Here is a 25,353-nt window from a genome sequence, read left to right on the forward strand (position 1 = left end):
GCCTGTGAGTGATTAAGTTAGCCCATTGTGTTTGGTAATTGTATCGCAGGCAGAGCCCATTGTGTTTTGGCAATTGTATCACAGGCAGAGCACATTGTGTTTGTTAATTGCATCACAGGCGGGGGGGGGGGGGGGGTTGTGTACAATTGCTGGGAGTGTTTCCATACTGTAAATGCATGTGATTGGCTAATGTAAAAACTGTCTCAGGCCTCCACAAGGTCCACAGGATAGTGTCCCTTGCTGGGAGACCTGCATAAAAGGCTGACATGTAGCCCCATTAAAGAGTTCCTGTTTTACCCTCAACATAGAGCCTCGTCTCATGTGTGTGGGGAAAAGGCTGCATCTACACTGGGGAATGCTATATGCTGTATACTCCCCTGGCTATAATCCCTGAGCTCTTTTAAGAGCTTGTTCCTGTATCGCTCTCTGAAGACAGAGAGGTTCACCTACTGGAACCTGGAAGCCTTGTCATAGGTCCATGGTGGGTAGAAGACGGCGAGATCCCAACCAAGCTTTGGTGGTTCGTGGGGTCGGCAGTGCTTACGGTGTCAAGTGGAGTGTCTGAAGCCCTGGGGAAGCACTAGGATGATACATCAACGGAGGTACCCATTCGGGGTGCTAGGAGATCCATTACATGTGTCAGTGTCAAAACTTTTGGCCATGACTGTGGACCTACACCAGATTTGGATAGACACTTTTGTCTAACTCAATGTCTAACTATTGTTTGGCTTATTTTGAGACAGAAACTTAAGGCTACTTCACATTAGCGGCAGCCTTCCGGATCCGTGCTGCCGCTAGTGCACGCATACCAGAGAAGGCTGCCGCTAATGTGAAAGTAGCCTAAGCCAGAATTGTGGTGCAATTTTGGCACAAAAGTCATATCTTAGGCCATGCTCCTTTCCATCAAAGCCACAACACTTTCCTACTAAGCCTCATCCCCTTTTTGAATGAGTCATAAAATATATAGAAGTTCTAGTTGTACCAAATTTCACCAATTTGGGTCATCTTTTAGACAGATTCTAGGCCGACACATTAGTAAATTTGGTCCAGCATATATAAACCACATATACGGTACATATGCACAAATTAATGACTGAGCAGTCTCTCAGATGACTAGTTAGTCCATTTAAAGAAACAGCCAACCAATAATATACAAGTGCCTTGAAAAAGTATTCAGACCCCTTGAACTCTATTACATTTTTTCACCTTACACCCACAAGAATATATTTTATTGGGATTTTATCTGATAAACCAACACAAAATAGCAAGTATTTGTGAAGGAAAAGTAAATGATACTTGGTTTTAAAAATTTATAATATAAATATATTAACAGACACTCAATCACCAAGGAAATTTCTACTTAATATTTTTAGATTATAGATTTCTACTTATACAGACTGAGGGGCAGTCTGACAACAGTGCACCTAAATCTATAGGCCAAGACGGGAAAACTACTATATATATATATATATATATATATATATATATATATTACATGGTTTTAAAAATGTTTAATAAATGAAAATCTGAAAAGTGTGATGTGCATTTGTTCTCAGCCCCTGTACTCTGATACCCCTAAATAAAATCAAGTTTGACCAATTGCCTTCAGAGGTCACATAATTAGTAAATAGAGTCCACCTGTGTGTAATCTATTCTCAGTATAACGACAGTTGTTCTGTGAAGGCCTCAGAGGTTTGTTAGAGAATGTTAATGATCAAACAGCATCATAAAAAGTAACGAACACTCCAGACATGTCAGGGATACAGTTGTGGAGAAGTGTAAAACACGGTGAAAAAATATATATATATCCCAAGCTCTGAACATCTCATGGAGCTGTTCAATCCATCATCCTAAAATGGAAGGAGTATGGCACAACTGCAAACCTACCAAGACACAGAAGTCCACCTAAACTGACAGCCCAGGCAAGGAGATCACTAATTAGAGATGTAGTCAAGAGGCCATGGTCACTTTGGAAGAGGTGCAGAGATCCACAACTCGGGTGGGAGAATCTGTGGGGATGCTTTTCTTTAGCAGAGACAGGGAGGCTGGTCAGAGTTGATGGGAAGATGGATGGAGCGATCCTAGAGGAAAACGTGTTAGAGGCTGCAAAAGACTTTATACTAGGGTGGAGGTTTACCTTCCAGCAGAACAACGACCCTAAACATACAGCCAGAATGGTTTGGATCAAAGCATATTCATGTGTTAAAATGGCCCAGTCATCATTAAGAATTTATAGAAAGTATTGACTCAGTGGGGCTGAATACAAATGCATGCCATACTTTCCAGATTTTTATTTACTTATACATTTTGAAAGCCATTTTCTTTTCAGTTCACATATACTTGCTACATTATGTTGATCTATAACATAAAATCCAAATAAAATACATTTGAGTTTGTGAGTGTAATATGAAATTTTTTTGGAAAAGTTTACCTAGTTTAGGGGTAGGCAACCTTCGGCACTCCAGCTGTTGTGAAACTACAACTCCAAGCATGCATACTCCCTCTGCTCTTCTCAGAACTCTCATATAAATGAATGGAGTATGTTGGGAATTATTGTTTCACAACAGCTGTAGTGCCAAAGGTTGCTGACCTCTGACCTGGTTATAATTCACTTTGCAATCTATTGTATTTTAAAATTCTTCCTCAGCACGTGGCACCTATTCTTAAATTGTAGATTTCACTGAAATTAGCAATGTTAGTATGTAGCACACTGATATACTGTGTTAAAGGGAATGTGTCATTAGAAAATGACCTATTTTTAAATCATGTTTTGATGTTAAACATTTTATAACATTTTTGTTGATTTTTTTAATTTTTTAATTTTAATATCTATATTTTATAAAATGTATATAATCCTGCAATTTTCGCACTATGCCTAATAATAGTTCATGATTTTCTATTCTGTTCAGGTAACTTTTCAGCTGCTATCATTATCACCACAGGGAGAATTACAATGACAGATGACACTTTTATATAGATAACACCGGATCAACCATTTTCAATAGATGATATCACAGCTTATCAGCTCACTTGTATAGACAGAAAAGACCGGCACTCACTTTTTCTTCTGCTGATTAAATATCTTTATTCGTCACATATAAGATATTCTGTGACGCGTGTTTCGGCTTCAATACGAGCCTTTCTCAAACAGATGTAGCATACAAAATGGCACAGTATACACGATTTAAATAGACCGCCTAAGCAGAAATGACATCAGGTAACCATAGTGATCGATCAAACAAAAATAAAGCAACAGAAACACGTGAGAAGCGACCCAACAACAGCAGCATCAATCAAAATGGTAATATTTGAAGATCATACGGAATTCTTTCAATGATCATGATGACTTCTGATTCAGATGATGCGGTTGGGGGTTCCTCACGTTTTCTGGAAAAATACAGCTCACATATAAGTCAATGGGGCCAGTTCCTGTTCATTGTGTCTATGGCCCATGTGGCTGCTCTCAAAAGACAGGAAGTCTGAACACATTTTAGGCCTAGTGGCGAGTGTGAAAATTGCAGGATTTTTAAATATAGATAGTGAAATAGAAAAAAAAAAACACCCAAAATTCTAGAAAAATATATTTAACATAAAAGCATAATTTAAACAATAGGTCATTTTCGGATGACACATGCACTTATAAAATGTACAAACATCATTGTGAGTCTCTAAACATGAAAGTCTATTACAGACCTGATAGGAATGTTATTACGTGTCCATATGATTTCCGCCTGAGGATATGAATCAACTGTACACATGAAGGTGGCAACATCTTCCACTAAAGCATCAAGGGTTTCAAGGGGAGTAGTGATGAAAGGAGCTAAACAGAGGAACAAATAATAATTAATATCACAAAAATTAATACAGTACATACCTGTACATACCCGAAAACAAAACATCAAAAACGTAGCACAACACTCAACTACAATACATGAAGGCTGAACTGTCAGTATAGTAAATCATACTGGGTAGCATAGATTTGTTCTCTGGTTTGTCCAGCTGTCTTTAAATATAATAAGACAAGAATTTTGATAATACCATGCCTGGAATAGTAGAAGCAATTATAGAGAATGGTCAAAGGAAAATGGCTGTCATCTATCAGTGTCAAATTCATAAAATTCTGAAAAAATTGCCATTTACTAAACATCCTTAATATTTTTTGCAGCAGTGTTTGTCTGGTATGTATTAATTCTTAAATTAGAAAGAAAAATCATTTAATAGTTATTTGAGTTTTCATAGAAACATTCCTGATTACAGTGCAGGGAAAAGTCAAGAAGTGTGTAATATATTTTTTATATGAAATATAAAACAAAGAGAACCTGAGTAGCATACATATATTATACTTCAAAAAGTAATCTAGTAATACATACAGCGTGTAGATTAAAGTTCACCGAACCTACAGATTTTGGTGGGATCAGCCGATCATCTAATGTATACACAGACCTCCCAAATCTTCCCCAATAACAAATGTCAAGGGAGAGGACGATCTGTCCATTGGTTGCATCATGTTTGATCACTTTGTTCTTAGGGGAGATAAGCTGCCACCAGAGGTGTTGACTAGAGATCAGCAAAGTTATGAAAAATTTGATTTGGCTGCTTTGCTAAATTTCACAAAAAATTTTGATTAGTTATGAATGACTTCATCACAAATCACATTGCATTATACGTAGCAAGCGCAATAACGTGGAAAAGCGATCACGCTGGTCCCCTGTCATTAAACCCCTCAGATGCTGCATTCATCGCTGATCGCAGCATATCACATTAAAATTGAGGCCATTCAGGGGTTATTAAGGGTTAAAAACAAAAAAATACATACCTTAACCATGACGTCATCACTGATTTAGAGATTTTGCGCAGTTTCATTTTTGACATTGGCTTTCTACCACTTTCCAATTCAGAAAATATGCACGCTTGGCAAGTGGAGAATGCATGTATGTGGGGGGAGGGGAATAGCCTTTGGCCATACATATTAGTTTAATGCTGTGGTTGAACCCACTGATTTCAGTGGGACAGGCAAACTAGCTAATGTGTACACCTTACAAATCTTTTCCATTGGTGGCAATTGTTGGGGGAGAGAAGGACTGCAATTAGAGATGAGCGAATTTCTCAAAAATTAGATTTGGTCTGTTCGCCAAATTTTCCAAAAAGATTTGATTCGATCCGAATCTATTCATGGCGAATCTCGTTAAAAACAGCTATTCCCTGGCTGCAGAGAGCCTGTTTAGTGGTGTAGAACACGGTGCCTTGCAGAAAAATGCATAGGGAGTCTGCTGTGGTAGTGAAACAGCATTGTGAGTCAGTATGACACGCAGATGACAGGCGTCACTCTTATAATCACTGCACACTTCATGGGGCCAAAACTGACCAAATAACTCAAATGTAAACTCAGCCTTACAGGTCAATGTTAGCACCAGGTATAAAGAACCATGCAGAGGCCCAAGATCCTACTATAGCATGAAAAAGCGCACTCCTTTTACACCAATTCACTGATTCTACATAGATTTCTACACCTACACCTGTTCTATTAAACGCTTATACAAGTAGAGCCCCCCTGACAAAGTGGACCGGGTGTCAGCAGTAAGTTTGTGTTGACGTCACTGATTATTTTGCTCTTCTTCTGATCCGTCAGAACAATAACCCCCAAAAAACGGATCCTGTCTGTTGAGCGCCTGCCTTCACTAGGTCAGCATTTGGTCAGTAATCCATCAGTAGTGCTAAAGCCAAAACAAAAAAACAGGAGTGGATACAAAACAGAGATGACACATGAATGGAATATTTGCATGTCTTCTGTGTTTTGTACCCACTCCTGCTTTTTGCTACCAAATCATAAGCCAATTCTGATGCAAAATAGGGACCATGTCATACAGGCCTTACAGATGCTACATAGACAGGATCTGTTGTGTGTCTCATTTTTCCTTTTTTCTGACAGATCAGAAGAACGGTCAAATAAATGGTGATGTCATCCAGGCCAAAAAGGCAAAATAGTGGCCCAGTCATGGAGTGGGGAGGGTGGGAACAGCATGAGAAGTCCACAGAGTGGCCCAGTGACAGAGTGGTGAGATAGCAGCAGCATGAGGAGACCACAAAGTATTGAGGTGGCAGCAGCATGAGGAGACCACACAGTGGTGAGGTAGCAGCTGCATGAGAAGACCACAGAGTGTTGAGGTGGCAGCAGCATGAGGAGACCACAGAGTGGCCCAGTGGCATATTGGTGAGCTGGCAGCAGTGTGAGGAGACCACAGAGTGGCCCAGTGACAAAGTGGTGAGCTGCAGCAGCATGAGGAGACCACAGAGTGTCCCAATGACAGAATGTTGAGGTAGCAGCATAAGGAGACCACAGAGTGGCACAGTGACAGAGTGTTGAGGTGGCAGCAGCATGAGGAGACTACAGAGTGGCCCGGTGACATAGTGGGGAGCTGGCAGCAGCATGAGGAGACCACAGAGGGGCCCAATGACAGAGTGTTGAGGTGGCAGCAGCATGAGGAGACCACAGAGTGGTCCAATGACATGGTGTGGAAGTGGCAGCAGCATGAGGAGACCACAGAGTCGTGAGGTGGCAGCAGCATGAGGACACCACAGAGTGGTGAGGTGGCAGCATCATGAGACCACAGAGTGGCCTAGTGACATAGTGGGGGCAGTACCAGTACCAGCTAAAGATGGTGGGTGGCAGTAGGAGCACCTGGCTGCAAGTGTGTGGCATCAGGCAGGTGGCAGCATCAGAATAGTAGCAGAAGCAGGTAGACCGAAGAAACAGGTCTCTATTGACAAAGTTTAGCTGTGGCACTATGGATGATCTAGTCTGATGAATTATGCACTGGTCTGTGGAAATCCTGGCTGATTCACGCCTGATTCATCTTCACAAAAGGTCAGTTTCTCCACATTTTGGGTGGACTCGCAAGTTCTCCTTGGGGTAACTATGGCCCCTGCTGCACTAAACACCTGCTCTGATGCCACACTGCTGGCCGGGCAGGAAAGCTTGTCAAGGGCATACTCAGCCAGTTGCGGCCACAAATTGAGTTTGGCTGCCCAGTAGTCCAGGGGATCTTCAATGTGGGGTGGCATGGTGCACTCCAAGTATGCCACAACCTTCTGGTTCAGGTTCTGCTCTATGTGTCTGCTGCTAGTGTGTAGTTTCTTCACTAGGTGGGTGAAGAAAACTGCTCATCAGCGACTATGAACTTAAGTTGCTTTGATGGAGCTGATACTGCTCCTTCCCCACCACCTTCACCCCGAGCAGCCATTGCAGTGGAAAGTGAGCGCAGAGGATCCCCCCCGGTCAGACCTGAGTGAGGATGGGCGATGTCGCACATAGGCAGCGGACAACTGACTACATAGGATGTCTCGATAGTAGTTCAGTTTGTCCTTCCTCTCAGCAGGTGTAAAAAAAGGTCCCCATTTTGGACCGGTGGACAGGGTATAACATGGTGGAGAGCCAGTAGTCATCCCTCCGCCGAATGGTGAAAATTCTACTGTCATTACCCAAGCAAGTAAGCATGCATCGGGCCATTTGCGCAACTGACTCGTAGGGACTCCCTGCCTCCATCTCCACTGCATACTGCCACGGTGTGTCTGGGTCCTCTGCCTAGTCTTCCTCATCGCCTTGTAGCTCCTCCGGCTGCTCCTGCTCCTCCTGCTCCTGTCACCTGTGTAGAAAAACCACCCATTTCTCTACGCATTACTTGTGCTCGAATGTCTTCCTCTAGTTCAGTCCCCACAGGGCTCATGTGGCCGTGAAATGTAGTCGCCATATGTCCTGTCCCCTGGCCAGCCAGATTTACCAGCATCTGTTTCAGGACATGAATCAGTGGAATGACGTTGTTCTTCCAGTAGTCCTGGCAACTGACAAATAAAATGGCCTCCTCAAAGGGCCCGAGCAAACGGCAGGTATCACGAATGAGCTGCCACTGGCTAACATCGAAGTTACAAAGGGGAGAACCTCTGTCCACCTGTATCATCAAGAAATCGTCTATGGTCTTTCTCTGTTCATATAATCGGTCCAACATATAGAGGGTGGAATTCCAATGGGTGGACACATCGCATATCACCTATGTTAGGGGACGTTGTTCTGTCGCTGCAGCTCAAGGTTTTGCGGTGTACGAGTGGCTCTCCGGTATGAGAAAGCAACCAAGTGCCAGTCCTGACTAACCAGAATTACCAATCCTGGAAATTCAAAGTGAAGATGCTTCTAATAAGAGAAGGCCTGTGGAAATACACACAAGAATGTAAACCAGAGCCACTACCAGAGGAGTGGCTGGAGAAGAATCAGAACGCACAGAGCCCTATCTCCCTCAGTATAGATGATGGTCAGATTGTGCACATACAGTACAGACCAAAAGTTTAGACACACCTTCTCATTCAAAGAGTTTTCTTTATTTTCATGACTATGAAAATTGTAGATTCACACTGAAGGCATCAAGACTATGAATTAACACATGTGGAATTATATACATAGCAAACAAGTGTGAAACAACTGAAAATATGTCATATTCTAAGTTCTTCAAAGTAGCCACCTTTTGCTTTGATTACTGCTTTGCACACTCTTGGCATTCTCTTGATGAGCTTCAAGAGGTAGTCCCCTGAAATGGTTTTCACTTCACAGGTGTGCCCTGTCAGGTTTAATAAGTGGGATTTCTTGCCTTATAAATGGGGTTGGGACCATCAGTGGCGTTGAGGAGAAGTCAGGTGGATACACAGCTGATAGTCCTACTGAATAGACTGTTAGAATTTGTATTATGGCAAGAAAAAAGCAGCTAAGTAAAGAAAAACGAGTGGCCATCATTACTTTAAGAAATTAAGGTCAGTCAGTCAGCCGAAAAATTGGGAAAACTTTGAAAGTAAGGGCTATTTGACCATGAAGGAGAGTGATGGGGTGCTGCACCAGATGACCTGGCCTCCACAGTCACTGGACCTGAACCCAATCGAGATGGTTTGGGGTGAGCTGGACCGCAGAGTGAAGGCAAAAGGGCCAACAAGTGCTAAGCATCTCTGGGAACTCCTTCAAGACTGTTGGAAGACCATTTCAGGGGACTACCTCTTGAAGCTCATCAAGAGAATGCCAAGAGTGTGTAAAGCAGTAATCAAAGCAAAAGGTGGCTACTTTGAAGAACCTAGAATATGACATATTTTCAGTTGTTTCACACTTGTTTGTTATGTATATAATTCCACATGTGTTAATTCATAGTTTTGATGCCTTCATAGTCATGAAAATAAAGAAAACTCTTTGAATGAGAAGGTGTGTCCAAACTTTTGGTCTGTACTGTATGTAAATGTAAGACTACAAAAGGGATGTCGGAGGAGCTACAGAAAGTGCATGAAAGGATGAATCTTAGCAACAAGCTCAGTCTAATCTAAGCAAAGGCCAGAATATGCAGGACTACATAAGAAATACAGTACCTTAGAAATTGAAATGAAAGATTTCCACGTGGCTGCACTGTTACTCAGCGGTCTTCCAGAAAGTTATGACACACTTGTAACCACACTAGATGCACGTCCAGAAAATGAGCTCACTCTGGAGTTTATTAAAGGAAAGCTTGTAGATGAGTTTAAGAGAAAATCAGAAAATGAAAATACCAGTTACAGAGCAGAATCTGCATTAAGAACACAGGAGCAGATATATCAAGACAGGCAGATCCATCCGCCAGTCTTGATCTACCTGCGCTGGGGTGAGATGCACCTGATTTGTTAAGAGGCTTCTGCCTCTTAACAAATCCGGCGTATCTCTGCCCTGCTGTGTGCCAGAAACTGAAGTCTACGCCAGCTACAGGCTGGGGTAGACTTCAGCTACAACTTCCACTACTTTCTGGCTGTACGAAGCCACGCCCCTTCCAAAAAGCCACTCACCCTTTTCTCTGCACTTCAGAAAAGTGGCTAGAAGCTCAAAAAGTCCCAAATTATGGTGCACAGATGCCGTGCTCCATAAGTGCGACTTTTTTATCCCACAATTGTGGTGTAAAAGCATTGATAAGTGTCCTCCACAGGATCTAGTCACAAGCAAAGCTCGTTTAACCCCTTAGTGACGACCCATACGCCTTTTTACAGTGGCTACTAAGGAGCCTTAGGCTGGGCCGCTACTTTTTTACGGCGGCCGAGTCTAAGCGCTGTAAAAGCAGGGACCCAGCTCTCACATGAGAGCCTTGGTGCTGCTCTAAGAGCCCGGACTGGCAGAAGTGCCGATCTGGGCTGTTTAATGCTAAGTCTTGATTTAGGACCGCGCTGCTCCTAATTCACAGAAGAGATCATTCACTGGATTAACTCAGCAACCACGTTTACAAACAGGCAAACATCGATGGCCCACAGGGAACTCAGAGTTCACAAATCGATCTTTCTGTGGATGCCAGGAATGGTGCAAAATAGTGAAGAACCACCAACACAGTAAAATCAATTGGCATTTATTATACTCACAAAAGTAGCAGAATATAAGGCATATCACATAGGTGTATTACCCTCGTAGTTCAGCCCGACCTAGGTTTCGCTTCGTCAAGGGCATATGCCACCCACACTAGGGCGTACTATTTATATGTTTAATTACTCAAAAACCAATCCCCTCAAGGGGCAACTTCCTATTCGCAATTTTACATATTTTACATATAAAAATAAAAACATTAAATAAACCTTTAAAATGTAATAAAACTAGTACAAAGATAATTCCCCTTATATCTCCACATTTTTCTCAAATATGTCCCAAATAATATCAATATCAGATGTTCCCGTTCAAACTAACATATCGCAAGCTAATATCGCAGTCCACTTTCACATTACTTCATTCACACTTTTTTTATTTTCATGTCCCCATTCATATAGAACCTTTTCTCCATATCTCTCTAATGAATCACAGACTACTATTCATAAAAATACTCTGATCACATGACTAAAATAGATCCACAGAGCTTTATACAACTCCCCATTCATAAATTTCCCCACCCCTTCTTATTCATTGTTCAAATCACGATTTCTCCTCAAACCAATAGTGAAGAGAACACATATCAATGAAGTAGTAAGTGGCATTTTTAACCCACTTAAGGTCAAATTCAACATTAAGTCCATACGGTGTTAATGTTTCTAACTTGTAGATCCATTCAACTTCACTGCTATTTATTTTAGCCAGTGGATCTCCACCTCACCATTTTTGGTTAACCTTTTCGATCCCTGTGAACATCAGGCCACTAGGATATTTTCCATGCGCTTTTTTAAAATGGATGGGAACACTATGGGCCAGATTTATCATGACTCTGACAGCTCACTCTACTTTCACATATGGCTAAAGTCAGTTTTAGCCAAGTCAGATTTATGATCGGCCCTTTAACCACTTCAGCCCCCAGTGCTTAAACACCCTGAAAGACCAGGCCACTTTTTACACTTCTGACCTACACTACTTTCACCGTTTATTGCTCGGTCATGCAACTTACCACCCAAATGAATTTTACCTCCTTTTCTTCTCACTAATAGAGCTTTCATTTGGTGGAATTTCATTGCTGCTGACATTTTTACTTTTTTTGTTATTAATCGAAATTTAACGATTTTTTTGCAAAAAAATGACATTTTTCACTTTCAGTTGTAAAATTTTGCAGAAAAAAACGAGATCCATATAGAAATTTTGCTCTAAATTTATAGTTCTACATGTCTTTGATAAAAAAAAAATGTTTGGGTAAAAAAAAAAAATGGTTTGGGTAAAAGTTATAGCGTTTACAAACTATGGTACAAAAATGTGAATTTCCGCTTTTTGAAGCAGCTCTGACTTTCTGAGCACCTGTCATGTTTCCTGAGGTTCTACAATGGCCAGACAGTACAAACACCCCACAAATGACCCCATTTCGGAAAGTACACACCCTAAGGTATTCGCTGATGGGCATAGTGAGTTCATAGAACTTTTTATTTTTTGTCACAAGTTAGCGGAAAATGATGATTTTTTTTTTTTTTTTTCTTACAAAGTCTCATATACCACTAACTTGTGACAAAAAATAAAAACTTCTATGAACTCACTATGCCCATCACGAAATACCTTGGGGTCTCTTCTTTCCAAAATGGGGTCACTTGTGGGGTAGTTATACTGCCCTGGCATTTTAGGGGCCCAAATGTGTGGTAAGGAGTTTGAAATCAAATTCTGTAAAAAATGACCTGTGAAATCCGAAAGGTGCTCTTTGGAATATGGGCCCCTTTGCCCACCTAGGCTGCAAAAAAGTGTCACACATGTGGTATCTCCGTACTCAGGAGAAGGTGGGGAATGTGTTTTAGGGTGTCTTTTTACATATACCCATGCTGGGTGAGATAAATATCTTGGTCAAATGTGAACTTTGTATAAAAAAATGGGAAAAGTTGTCTTTTGCCAAGATATTTCTCTCACCCAGCATGGGTATATGTAAAATGACACCCCAAAACACATTCCCCACCTTCTCCTGAGTACGGCAATACCAGATGTGTGACACTTTTTTGCAGCCTAGGTGGGCAAAGGGGCCCATATTCCAAAGAGCACCTTTCGGATTTCACAGGTCATTTTTTACAGAATTTGATTTCAAACTCCTTACCACACATTTGGGCCCCTAGAATGCCAGGGCAGTATAATTACCCCACAAGTGACCCCATTTTGGAAAGAAGAGACCCCAAGGTATTCGCTGATGGGCATAGTGAGTTCATGGAAGTTTTTATTTTTTGTCACAAGTTAGTGGAATATGAGACTTTGTATGAAAAAAATAAAAAAATAAATAAATCATCATTTTCCACTAACTTGTGACAAAAAGTAAAAAATTCTAGGAACTCGCCATGCCCCTCACGGAATACCTTGGGGTGTCTTCTTTCCAAAATGGGGTCACTTGTGGGGTAGTTATACTGCCCTGGCATTTTCCAGGGGCCCTAATGTGTGGTAAGTAGGTAAATGACCTGTGAAATCCTAAAGGTGCTCTTTGGAATATGGGCCCCTTTGCCCACCTAGGCTGCAAAAAAGTGTCACACATGTGGTATCGCCGTATTCAGGAGAAGTTGGGGAATGTGTTTTGGGGTGTCATTTTACATATACCCTTGCTGGGTGAGAGAAATATCTTGGCAAAAGACAACTTTTCCCATTTTTTTATACAAAGTTGGCATTTGACCAAGATATTTCTCTCACCCAGCATGGGTATATGTAAAATGACACCCCAAAACACATTCCCCAACTTCTCCTGAGTACGGCGATACCAGATGTGTGACACTTTTTTGCAGCCTAGATGCGCAAAGGTGCCCAAATTTCTTTTAGGAGGGCATTTTTAGACATTTGGATACCAGACTTCTTCTCACGCTTTGGGGCCCCTAGAATGCCAGGGCAGTATAAATACCCCACATGTGACCCCATTTTGGAAAGAAGACACCCCAAGGTATTCAATGAGGGGCATGGCGAGTTCATAGAAATTTTTTTTTTTTTGGCACAAGTTAGCGGAAATTGATATTTTTTATTTTTTTCTCACAAAGTCTCCCGTTCCGCTAACTTGGGACAAAAATTTCAATCTTTCATGGACTCAATATGGCCCTCACGGAATACCTGGGGGTGTCTTCTTTCCGAAATGGGGTCACATGTGGGGTATTTATACTTCCCTGGCATTCTAGGGGCCCTAAAGCGTGAGAAGAAGTCTGGAATATAAATATCTAAAAAATTTTACGCATTTGGTTTCCGTGAGGGGTATGGTGAGTTCATGTGAGATTTTATTTTTTGACACAAGTTAGTGGAATATGAGACTTTGTAAGAAAAAAATAAATAAATTCCGCTAACTTGGGCCAAAAAAATGTCTGAATGGAGCCTTACAGAGGGTGATCAATGACAGGGGGAGTGATCAATGACAGGGGGGTGATCAATGACAGGGGTGGTGATCAATGACAGGGGTGGTGATCAATGACAGGGGGGTGATCAGGGAGTCTATATGGGGTGATAACCACAGTCATTGATCATGCCCCTGTAAGGCTTCATTCAGACGTCCGGATGCGTTTTGCGGATCGGATCCATCTATCAGTGCATCCGTAAAAATCATGCGGACATCTGAATGGAGCTTTACAGGGGGTTGATCAATGACAGGGGTGTAATCAATGACAGGGGGGTGATCAGGGAGTCTATATGGGGTGATAACCACAGTCATTGATCACGCCCCTGTAAGGCTTCATTTAGACGTCCGGATGCGTTTTGCGGATCGGATCCATCTATCAGTGCATCCGTAAAAATCAAGCGGACATCTGAATGGAGCTTTACAGGGGGGTGATCAGGGAGTCTATATGGGGTGATCACCACAGTCATTGATCACGCCCCTGTAAGGCTTCATTCAGATGTCCGGATGCGTTTTGCGGATCGGATCCATCTATCAGTGGATCCGTAAAAATCATGCGGACATCTGAATGGAGCTTTACAGGGGGTTGATCAATGACAGGGGTGTAATCAATGACAGGGGGGTGATCAGGGAGTCTATATGGGGTGATCACCACAGTCATTGATCATGCCCCTGTAAGGCTTCATTCAGACGTCCGGATGCGTTTTGCGGATCGAATCCATCTATCAGTGCATCCGTAAAAATCATGCTGACATCTGAATGGAGCTTTACAGGGGGGTGATCAGGGAGTCTATATGGGGTGATCACCACAGTCATTGATCATGCCCCTGTAAGGCTTCATTCAGACGTCCGGATGCGTTTTGCGGATCCGATTCATCTATCAGTGCATCCGTAAAAATCATGCGGACATCTGAATGGAGCTTTACAGGGGGGTAATCAATGACAGGGGGGTGATCAACACAGTCATTGATCATGCCCCTGTAAGGCTTCATTCAGACGTCCGGATGCGTTTTGCGGATCGGATCCATCTATCAGTGCATCCGTAAAAATCATGCGGACATCTGAATGGAGCTTTACAGGGGGGTGATCAGGGAGTCTATATGGGGTGATCACCACAGTCATTGATCATGCCCCTGTAAGGCTTCATTCAGACGTCCGGATGCGTTTTGCGGATCGGATCCATCTATCAGTGCATCCGTAAAAATCATGCGGACATCTGAATGGAGCTTTACAGGGGGGTGATCAGGGAGTCTATATGGGGTGATCACCACAGTCATTGATCATGCCCCTGTAAGGCTTCATTCAGACGTCCGGATGCGTTTTGCGGATCCGATCCATCTATCAGTGCATCCGTAAAAATCATGCGGACATCTGAATGGAGCTTTACAGGGGGGTAATCAATGACAGGGGGGTAATCAATGACAGGGGGGTGATCAGGGAGTCTATATGGGGTGATCACCACAGTCATTGATCACGCCCCTGTAAGGCTTCATTCAGACGTCCGGATGCGTTTTGCGGATCCGATCCATCTATCAGTGGATCCGTAAAAATCATTCGGACGTCTGAATGGAGCTTTACAGGGGGTTGATCAATGACAGGGGGGTAATCAATGACAGGGGGGTGATCAGGGAGTCTATATGGGGTGATCAGGGGCTAATAAGGGGTTAATAAGTGACGGGGGGGGGGTGTAGTGTAGTGTAGTGGTGCTTGGTGCTACTTTACTGAGCTACCTGTGTCCTCTGGTGGTCGATCCAAACAAAGGGGACCACCAGAGGACCAGGTAGCAGGTATATTAGACGCTGTTATCAAAACAGCGTCTAATATACCTGTTAGGGGTTAAAAAAAACACATCTCCAGCCTGCCAGCGAACGATCGCCGCTGGCAGGCTGGAGATCAACTCTCTTACCTTCCGTTCCTGTGAGCGCGCGCGCCTGTGTGCGCGCGTTCACAGGAAATCTCGGCCATCGCGAGATGACGCATATATGCGTGACTCTGCGCAGGGCTGCCACCTCCGGAACGGGATCCTGCGTTAGGCGGTCTGGAGGTGGTTAAGACTGTAATAAATGTGGTTTGACGGTAGCAGTTTATCCGTCAGTAAGCAGCTTTACAAAAGTCGCACATCTTTACGAAAAAGTCGCACGTCTTTACCAAAAAGTCGCATGTTCTATTAAAAAGTCTCAAAAGATAAGCATGGTCCTCACTGGAGTGAAATTGCGCATTTTTTTGCGACTTTTTTGCAACTTTTTAAATAGTCCCAATAGTAAATCTGTCTAGAGATTCATTTACATAAGAAAACACGCCCACTTTCGATAAACTGGCGAGCATAGTGCAGAGCAGAAAAAAGTCGCAAATTTGTGTGCAGTTTTAGCATTTTTTTGTGACTTTTTCACTCCATTATTCTGACTTGAGCTAATGATAAATCTGGCCCTATGTGTTTCAAGACCTTTTTTTGATATTTCTAATGTGCTCTTGGATGCTTGTTTTTAGTTTACTCATAGTACGACCAACATATTGGAGGCCACAAGGGCACTCCAACATATAGACAACACCTGTATGCTCGCACGTGATCTCACTTTTTATTTTGAAAACTCAGAACCCCTTAATTTTTCTATTTTCTTTCTTTCGATTTTTACATGGGAGGCAAAAGCTGCACCATGTGGCCTTACTCCTGGCATTTTTTTTTGTTGTGTACTAAATATAACTGTGTACTAAATTATTCCGCAAATTGGGCTCTTTCTTATAAATTATCTCCGGTTGTTTTGGATTTACAGCACCCAATATAGGATAATTTTTCAGTACTGCAAAGTTTTTTTTATGGCATTTTTCATAAAACCTGCTAGTGCATTATATTGAGTAAGGAAAGTAAATCTGAAATCCTTTTCATTCCTCATCTTCTTTTTATTATCTTTATTCTCCACTTTACCATATTCTTCTATATTTTTAATGCACATTTCTAGTTTTTCTTTTGTGTATCCTTTTTCTATGAAACGATCCTGAATAATTCTACTTTGTTTTCTATAATCTTCTACATCAGTACAATTCCGATAAATCCTTTGAAGTTGACCTTTAGGGATATTTTCCAACCAGGAGTTATAGTGGCAGCTCGTCGTCATATCAATATATGCATTGACGTCTGTCTCTTTGAAAAAAGTTCAGGTTTTAAAAAGGTTATTCTCAATGAAAATAGTCAGATCAAGGAAATTAATTGAGGTAGAACTAATAGTGCTCATAAATCATTTTTGTTTTTCTTCCAGACCTTGGAGCTCATCTTCCCATATCAATAGACAATCGTCTATATAGCATTTCCAGAATTTTAGTGTACCTTTCACTTGTTTTTTATGTAAAATAGGCTCAATACTCTCTTTTTACTACAAAGCCATAAAAAGTTTTGCAAAACTGGGTGTGAATTTTGCCCCCATCGCAGCCCCAGTTTGCGGTAAGTAGTATGTATTCTTAAACCAAAAATAATTATGAGTGAGGTAAAAATCCAATCTATAATAAATTTCCCCTGCTCAGTTGTCATTAATTGGTCATCATCTAATTGTTCCCTTATTGTTTTTATTCCCAGTTCTTTAGGGATAATGGAATAGAGGGAGGCAACATCAACCGTGGCAAGCCACGTATTTTCACAGCTCATATCCAAATTTTTTATGTCAATAACGCTGCCAGTATCCTTTAAATAGGAAGGAGTTTTAGTTACATAATGTTGGAGAAAATAATCCACATATTCCGTGAGTCTGCTAGTCAGTGAATTTATTCCGGAGACAATAGGTCTCCCTGGAGGGTCAATAAGGCTCTTATGTATTTTTGGTAACTGATAAATCACCAGAATAACCGGAAATTTAACTTTCAAATAATCAAACTCTTTTTTATTTATAATACCACTTTTATAGCCTTCACCTAACAGCTTTTCCATTTCCCCTTTAAAAGACAATGTCGGATCCTTGGTGAGAACACGATATTTAGATCGGTCTGAAAGTAATCTCTGTAGTTCCCCTTCATATTTATCTATGTTCATCACAACCACTCCTCCCCCCTTGTCGGCTGGCTATATTACAATTCGAGCATTGGATTCAAGATCTTTGAGTGCACCCCTCTCTGCAGTTGTCAAATTGCAGTAATTAAAGTTCTTTTAGTACCCCTCTTTTAAATGTCTTAATATACCCGTTGTCTTTATTCTTAGGAACAAATTTGACTTTTCTCTGAGATTAGTATGTTGAACCTTATTAATAGATGACATAACACTAGTGGTTGTTATTTGGTTACTAAAGGCATATTTCGCCAATTTGAGTTTGTATTTGTTTACATCTAGAAATACTTCAAATTTATTTGGTCTATTCGTAGGTGCAAATTTAAACCTTTTCCTAATAGTCTTATTTCCGCATCTGATAACTGATAGAAACTTAAATTAAATATTCCTCTTATTTCTCCCTGCTCTTTTTCGGTTTATGACTGACCTTTTCCTTTTCCTCTCTTCCCTCTGCTAGACTTTTTTTTATGGGAGTCATCACTTTAATTTCTTGTTTCTCCATCTCCATTTGTTTCTCCCTCTGTATTCCCATGATTGCTTGATGGGAAAAACTTTGTTCATTTTGAATCAAACTCCTAGTATTAATTTGCATATGCTGCTGGGACCCATTCTCTTCTCTATAGTAATTATCCTGATGGTACATATGTCTATTTTGTGGACAGCGATAATAGTTGTTCCTCTGTGGGTAAAACCCCCCAGAATATTGTCTCCCCCCATTTTCTCGGACCACCTGAATGATAATTTCTATGGTACATTCTCTGACCTAGATAATTCCTATATGAGTAGCGGTTTTTATTTCTGATTTCACTATAGTTATTAGATTTGTCAATAACTCTCTGATTGGTGGCATGGTTTTGTGCATTTATTCTATTTTTGATATAACTCCCTTGTCTGGGTAAGCATATAAGACAGTTATCTGACAATCCCTTTGAATCAGCATTCTCCTCTGTTTTTGTCCTCCATTTATATAATTCGTTTTTCTCATAGTCCTCACAAAACTTTAAAAAAAAAACTATGTTTCTTATTTTTTACTTCGATTTCTGTTTTTACTATATTATTTTGACATTTATCAGATAGTTCTCCATACTCTGTTTTATCTTTATATAGTTCTAACACATGTTGAATTCTCTCAATATTCTCATTAATACTTTTCAATTTATTTTTCTGTTTTAGTATGATGAATTTCATTACACTAAAATTGTATTTATTAATAACCTTTTCCCACTCATACAGATCACTTGCATCATCTGTATTTAGTGGTAGTTGCCATCTCAGACCCTCCGGTGTGGGGATACATAGTGGGGAAACTTATGAATGGGGAGTTGTATAAAACCCTGTGGCTCTATTTTAGTCATGTGATCAGAGTATTTTTATGAATAGTAGTCTGTGATTCATTAGAGAGATATGGAGAAAACGTTCTATATGAATGGGGACATGAAAATAAAAAAGTTGTGAATGAAGCAATGTGAAAGTGGACTGTGATATTAGTTTGCAATAATGTTAGTTCAAACGGGAACATCTGGTATTGGTATTATTTGGGACATATTTAAAGACGACCTTTCATCGGTCCAAACATTGTGAACTAAGTATCATGACATATACAGCAGCGCCCAGGGATCTCACTGCACTTACTATTATCCCTGGGCGCCGCTCCGTTCTCCCATTATGTCCTCCGGTATGTTTGGGGACTTGGTTCTAGTAATCGGAGTCTGCCCTTGTTCTGCTGGGCGTCTCCTTCTCCTAGGCTGTAGCGCTGGCCAATCGCATGGCAGAGCTCACAGCCTGGGAGAAAAAAACTCCCAGGCTGTGAGCTCTGCGCTGCGATTGGCCAGCGCTACAGCCTAGGAGAAGAAGACGCCCAGCAGAACAAGGGCAGACTCCGCCTACTATAACCAAGTCCCCTAAGTCTCCGCCTATTATAACCAAGTCCCCAAACATACCGGAGGACATAACGGGAGAACGGAGCGGCGCCCAGGGATAATAGTAAGTGCAGTGAGCCCTGGGCGCCGCTGTATATGTCATGATACTTAGTTCACAATGTTTGGACCGATGAAAGGTCCTTTTTAAGAAAAATGTGAAGATATATCTATCTATGTACTAGTTGTATTACATTTTAAAGGTTTATTTAATGTTTTTATTTTTTTACAGTAAAGACCAAAAGTTTGGACACACCTTCTCATTCAAAGAGTTTTCTTTATTTTCATGACTATGAAAATTGTAGATTCACACTGAAGGCATCAAAACTATGAATTAACACCTTAGTAGCCACCTTTTGCTTTGATTACTGCTTTGCACATTCTTGGCATTCTCTTGATGAGCTTCAAGAGGTAGTCCCCTGAAATGGTTTTCACTTCACAGGTGTGCCCTGTCAGGTTTAATAAGTGGGATTTCTTGCCTTATAAATGGGGTTGGGACCATCAGTGGCGTTGAGGAGAAGTCAGGTGGATACACAGCTGATAGTCCTATTGAATAGACTGTTAGAATTTGTATTATGGCAAGAAAAAAGCAGCTAAGTAAAGAGAAACGAGTGGCCATCATTACTTTGAGAAATGAAGGTCAGTCAGTCAGCCGAAAAATTGGGAAAACTTTGAAAGTAAGGGCTATTTGACCATGAAGGAGAGTGATGGGGTGCTGTGCCAAATGACCTGGCCTCCACAGTCACCGGACCTGAACCCAATCGAGATGGTTTGGGGTGAGCTGGACCGCAGAGTGAAGGCAAAAGGGCCAACAAGTGCTAAGCATCTCTGGGAACTCCTTCAAGACTGTTGGAAGACCATTTCAGGGGACTACCTCTTGAAGCTCATCAAGAGAATGCCAAGAGTGTGCAAAGCAGTAATCAAAGCAAAAGGTGACTACTTTGAAGAACCTAGAATATGACATATTTTCAGTTGTTTCACACTTGTTTGTTATGTATATAATTCCACATGTGTTAATTCATAGTTTTGATGCCTTCATAGTCATGAAAATAAAGAAAACTCTTTGAATGAGAAGGTGTGTCCAAACTTTTGGTCTGTACTGTATGTAAAATATGTAAAATTGCGAATAGGGAGTTGCCCCTTGAGGGGATTGGTTTTTGAGCAATTGAACATATAAATAGTACGCCCTAGTGTGGGTGGAGTATGCCTCTGACAAAGTGAAGGCGAAATCTAGGTCGGGCTGTGCTACGAGGGTGATACACCTATGTGATATGCCTTATATTCTGCTACTTTTGTGAGTATAATAAATGCCAATTGATTTTACTGTGTTGGTGGTTCTTCAGTATTTTGCGCCATTCTTGGCATCCACAGAAATATAGATTTGTGAACTTTGAGTTCTCTGTGGGCCATCGATGTTTGCCTGTTTGTAAATGTGGTTGCTGAGTTAATCCAGTGAAGAATCTCTTCTGTGAATTGGGAGCAGCGCGGTCCTATATTCGAGACTTATTTATGCATTGTCTGAAAGAAACCCAGTTCACTTCTGGACCAGCATCACTACTGAAGGCAATGTGACAGAGACTTTCTTTGTTTTATTTGAGACTGTTTAATGCTTTACACGCATGTAAAGAGCTGACACAGGGAGCGGACTCCCTCTGTCTCCCATTGGCACCCCGCAAATGCGTTCGCGGGGTCCCGATGTGTGTAAAGGCAGGCTGGGGTCTTATGAAGGCCCAAAGTCTGCCTTGAGTAGTTTCCAGCAGGCTATGTCTCTCTGGTGCAACCTGCAGGTCAATGTCGGTGTAGCACTGTCATTAAAATGCAATGCATTATAGGGATAATGCGTTGCATTTTAAAATCAATCTGGATATTGTCTGTTATAGTCCCCTTGTGGGACTATTAATTGGTAAAAAAAAGTTGAAAAAATGCACATTTATAAAATTAAAAAAATTCCATGAAAAATATTCTTTTTTTCTGTTGAAAATACGCTTTTCAATTAAAAAAATAGCAAAAAAATATAACTCCCCATATGTTTGGTATTGCCGCGTCCATAATTACCCAGGCTACATAAATATAATTTAAATTATCTCCTACAGTAAACGCTGTAAAAAAAAAAAAAACAATGACAGAATGCAAATTTTTTCTTAGTTGCCACCGAAAAAACTTAATAACAAGCGATCAAAAAGCGTAATTTACTCCAAAATGATACCAATGAAAAATACAAGTCGTCCCGCAAAAATCAAGCCCCCACACAACTCCATAGAAAGAAAAATTCTAAGTTATGGTCCTTGGGAAGTGGCAATGCAAATTTTTTTTTACTTTTAAGAATGGTGGTTTTATTGCAAAAAAGTTGTTAAACGTAAAAAAAAAAAAACAATATGTATTTGTATCACTGTAATCATATTGACCCAGAGAATAAAGATATTATGTTATTTAAACCGAAAAATAAATGCCGTAAATATTATAACATAAAAATGCAGTGGCAGTATTGCTGTTTTTCCCCTCTCCCTTTCAGAAAGAGTTAATAAAAGTTAATCAGAAGGTTATGTGTACCCCAAAATGGTGCCATTAAAAACTACAACTTTTCCCACAAAAAACAAGCCCTAATAGAGCTGTATAGAAGGAAAAATAAAAACGTTGTAGCTCTTGGAAGGCAAAGATGAAAAAAGGAAGAAAAACGCTTGGTCAGTAAAGCCCAAAACAGGCTGTCACTAAGGGGTTATGGTAGTCATGCCAGTGTTTTGTAGGCAAGAAAACAGGTCATCTGAAAGCTGACTGCAGAGTTTAGAAATCTAGAATGAATCAGCTAAAAGCAGAGTGATCAACAGAGTTAAGTGTGCTGTCAGTGAAGAAAGTAACACTCACTGACTGAAGCTGCATTTATTATTAATTCAAGTACATCAAAACATGCATGGTGTATAGACTCTGGAGTAACTAGTCATATGACAAATGACAGAAACTTCTTCTCTAACCTTGACCAAAGTAAGAGAAAGTGATCCTAGCTACTGGTCAGTATATGACTTCAGAAGGAGTAGGAGATGGCTATATTGTCAGGTCTCCCCAACACAAAGCAGAAGAATTCCAGTAAAGTATGAGCTGTATTTCCCTAATCTTGAAAGCAATTTGCTGTCTGTGAAGAAACTCATGGGACAGTGAAGTTATATTTAAAGGGCAAATGCCCTTCTATACCTATTTCATGCTCCCATGCAATTCGGCGCAGGTCGAGGGTTTTTTCAGCAGATCCGGTGACATACCGGGTCTCTGCTAGGCGGAAACTACCGCCTAGCAGTGTTCCTGGTGATGACACAGCAGTAATAGTAACATAGTAACATAGTACATAAGGCCGAAAAAATACATTTGTCCATCCAGTTCGGCCTGTTATCCTGCAAGTTGATCCAGAGGAAGGCAAAAAAAAACTGTGAGGTAGAAGCCAATTTTCCTCACTTTAGGGGAATAAAAAATTCCTTCCCGACTCCAATCAGACAATCAGAATAACTCCCTGGATCAACGACCCCTCTCTAGTAGCTATAGCCTGTAATATTATTACGCTCCAGAAATACAACCAGGCCCCTCTTGAATTCCTTTATTGTACTCACCATCACCACCTCCTCAGGCAGAGAGTTCCATAGTCTCACTGCTCTTACCATAAAGAATCCTTTTCTATGTTTGTGTACAAACCTTCTTTCCTCCAAACGCAGAGGATGTCCCCTCGTCACAGTCACAGTCCTGGGGATAAATAGATGATGGGATAGATCTCTATACTGACCCCTGATATATTTATACATAGTAATTAGATCTCCCCTCAGTCGTCTTTTTTCTAACGTGAATAACCCTAATTTTGATAATCTTTCAGGGTACTGTAGTTGCCCCATTCCAGTTATTACTTTAGTTGCCCTCCTCTGAACCCTCTCTAGCTCTGCTATGTCTGCCTTGTTTACAGAAGCCCAGAGCTGTACACAGTACTCCATGTGTGGTCTGACTAGCGATTTGTAAAGTGGTAGGACTATGTTCTTATCACGGGCATCTATGCCCCTTTTGATGCAACCCATTATCTTATTGGCCTTGGCAGAAACTGCCTGACACTGGTTTTTGCAGCTTAGTTTGCTGTTTATTAAAATCTAGTGCTGCCCTAGCCTGTAAAAGAGGCTAGGGCACTGCTCAAGTCCGCCCATTAGTGTCGGTGACGTCACCAGGAAAACAGCTAGGTGGAAGCCTCCGCCTAGCAGTGTAATTTTGTAAACAAAAAACTCATTGCCCTTCACTATACAGGGGCTGCCTGGGTGAAGAAAGGGATATGTGCGGGTTCAGCTCTGAACCTGGACAACCCCTTTAAGAATGACTGCCCCATCATCTCAAAACAAGGATACAGACTTGCAGAAGGAAACATTACAGATGGACTGTATCAACTAAAATGCAAAGAAAGTATGTCTACTGCCAAATAAGAACAGCACAAGGATTGTGTTCACGTATGGCACAGACGTCTTGCACACAGAGAGCCAGAAGCAATAAGAAAGCTAGTACGAGACCAGCTTACTGAAGGTGTTAACTTAAAATAGACCAATGCAATCAGCTAATGAAATGTACAAGCTGCCTTAAAGGGGTTGTCTCATCATGGACAATGAGGGCATATCGCTAGCAATATGCCCCCATTGTCCATGATGAGACAACCCCCTTTAAAGGGAAAATGTCCAGGAAAAACATTTCCTAAATGTAGTGCCACAAGATCAGAGCAGCCACTTGACTTAATACACACAGATGTTTGGGGTCCAATGAGTACACTCACCACTGGTAAGAAAATATATTTTCTCACTTTTATTAATGATTATTCAAGGTTCCAGAGAAACTTGAAGAATATCTCTCTGAAGAAAATAACAGGTTTGGGAAAAAGCCAAAGATTCTACGTGCAGACAATGAAGCTGAATACACAAGTGAGAAGACACAAACCATTTAGTCGTAATTTTCCAATATATTTCTATATAGTGGAGGAGACCTCACCTTCAGAGTATGAGAACAAGGGATTGCTGTTGACAGCTTGGGGAGTGTAAATGCACCTTAATAGTGATGAGCAGCATAGGCAATATTCATTTTCAAGATATTTCGCACATTTTTGGCCTAATATTCGCAATAAATTAGCAAATTCTAGAATTTGTGATATCCAGTCATTATTTTCTTGATTGGCAATGTAATATGCACGTATTGCGTGCGCAATACAGGCGTGGGTCATTTTTGCTACATTTTTCAAGCTGCTAAAAGTTTCTTGAGACTGGAGAAAATGCACAGTACAGTAATTCTGCACTATATCACTATCTAACCTACACTGACTATCTCCCACTAACTATCTGTATTATATATATATGAGCTAACTAACTATCTAATGTAATTGGATAAGGAATAGGATCCAGAGGAAATCACAGAGCACAGCAATGTCACTGCTCTCTCTCTCAGAACTGCAAAAAACAGCAGCAAATGGCTGCTGGGGAGGTTCTTATATAGTAAGTGGTAGGCAACTTTCCTATTGGTTGCTAGGGATGTTGCTAAGCTCAGACAAAGACATTGCAGCCTTCTCATTGGCCCACACGCAAGAAGCAGTGAGGGTACTGATGAAAAAAAATCTAGAATATTAGCGATT

At 41.0% G+C, this 25,353-nt stretch overlaps 1 protein-coding gene across 3 annotated transcripts in view; it reads right to left on the reverse strand.

The window, feature by feature from the left end:
- MUSK (muscle associated receptor tyrosine kinase) overlaps positions 1–25,353 on the reverse strand; it is a 234,275-nt gene that overhangs the window by 196,949 nt on the left and 11,973 nt on the right. For all 3 annotated transcript variants that reach the window (XM_040417267.1, XM_040417265.1, XM_040417266.1), the window contains exon 2: positions 3,694–3,820. In XM_040417267.1, the coding sequence (XP_040273201.1) occupies positions 3,694–3,820 (127 nt within the window). The remainder of the gene's footprint in view (positions 1–3,693; positions 3,821–25,353) is intronic.

This window comes from Bufo bufo, chromosome 2, assembly GCF_905171765.1.
Source record: "Bufo bufo chromosome 2, aBufBuf1.1, whole genome shotgun sequence".
In the NCBI taxonomy this organism is placed as follows: domain Eukaryota; kingdom Metazoa; phylum Chordata; class Amphibia; order Anura; family Bufonidae; genus Bufo; species Bufo bufo.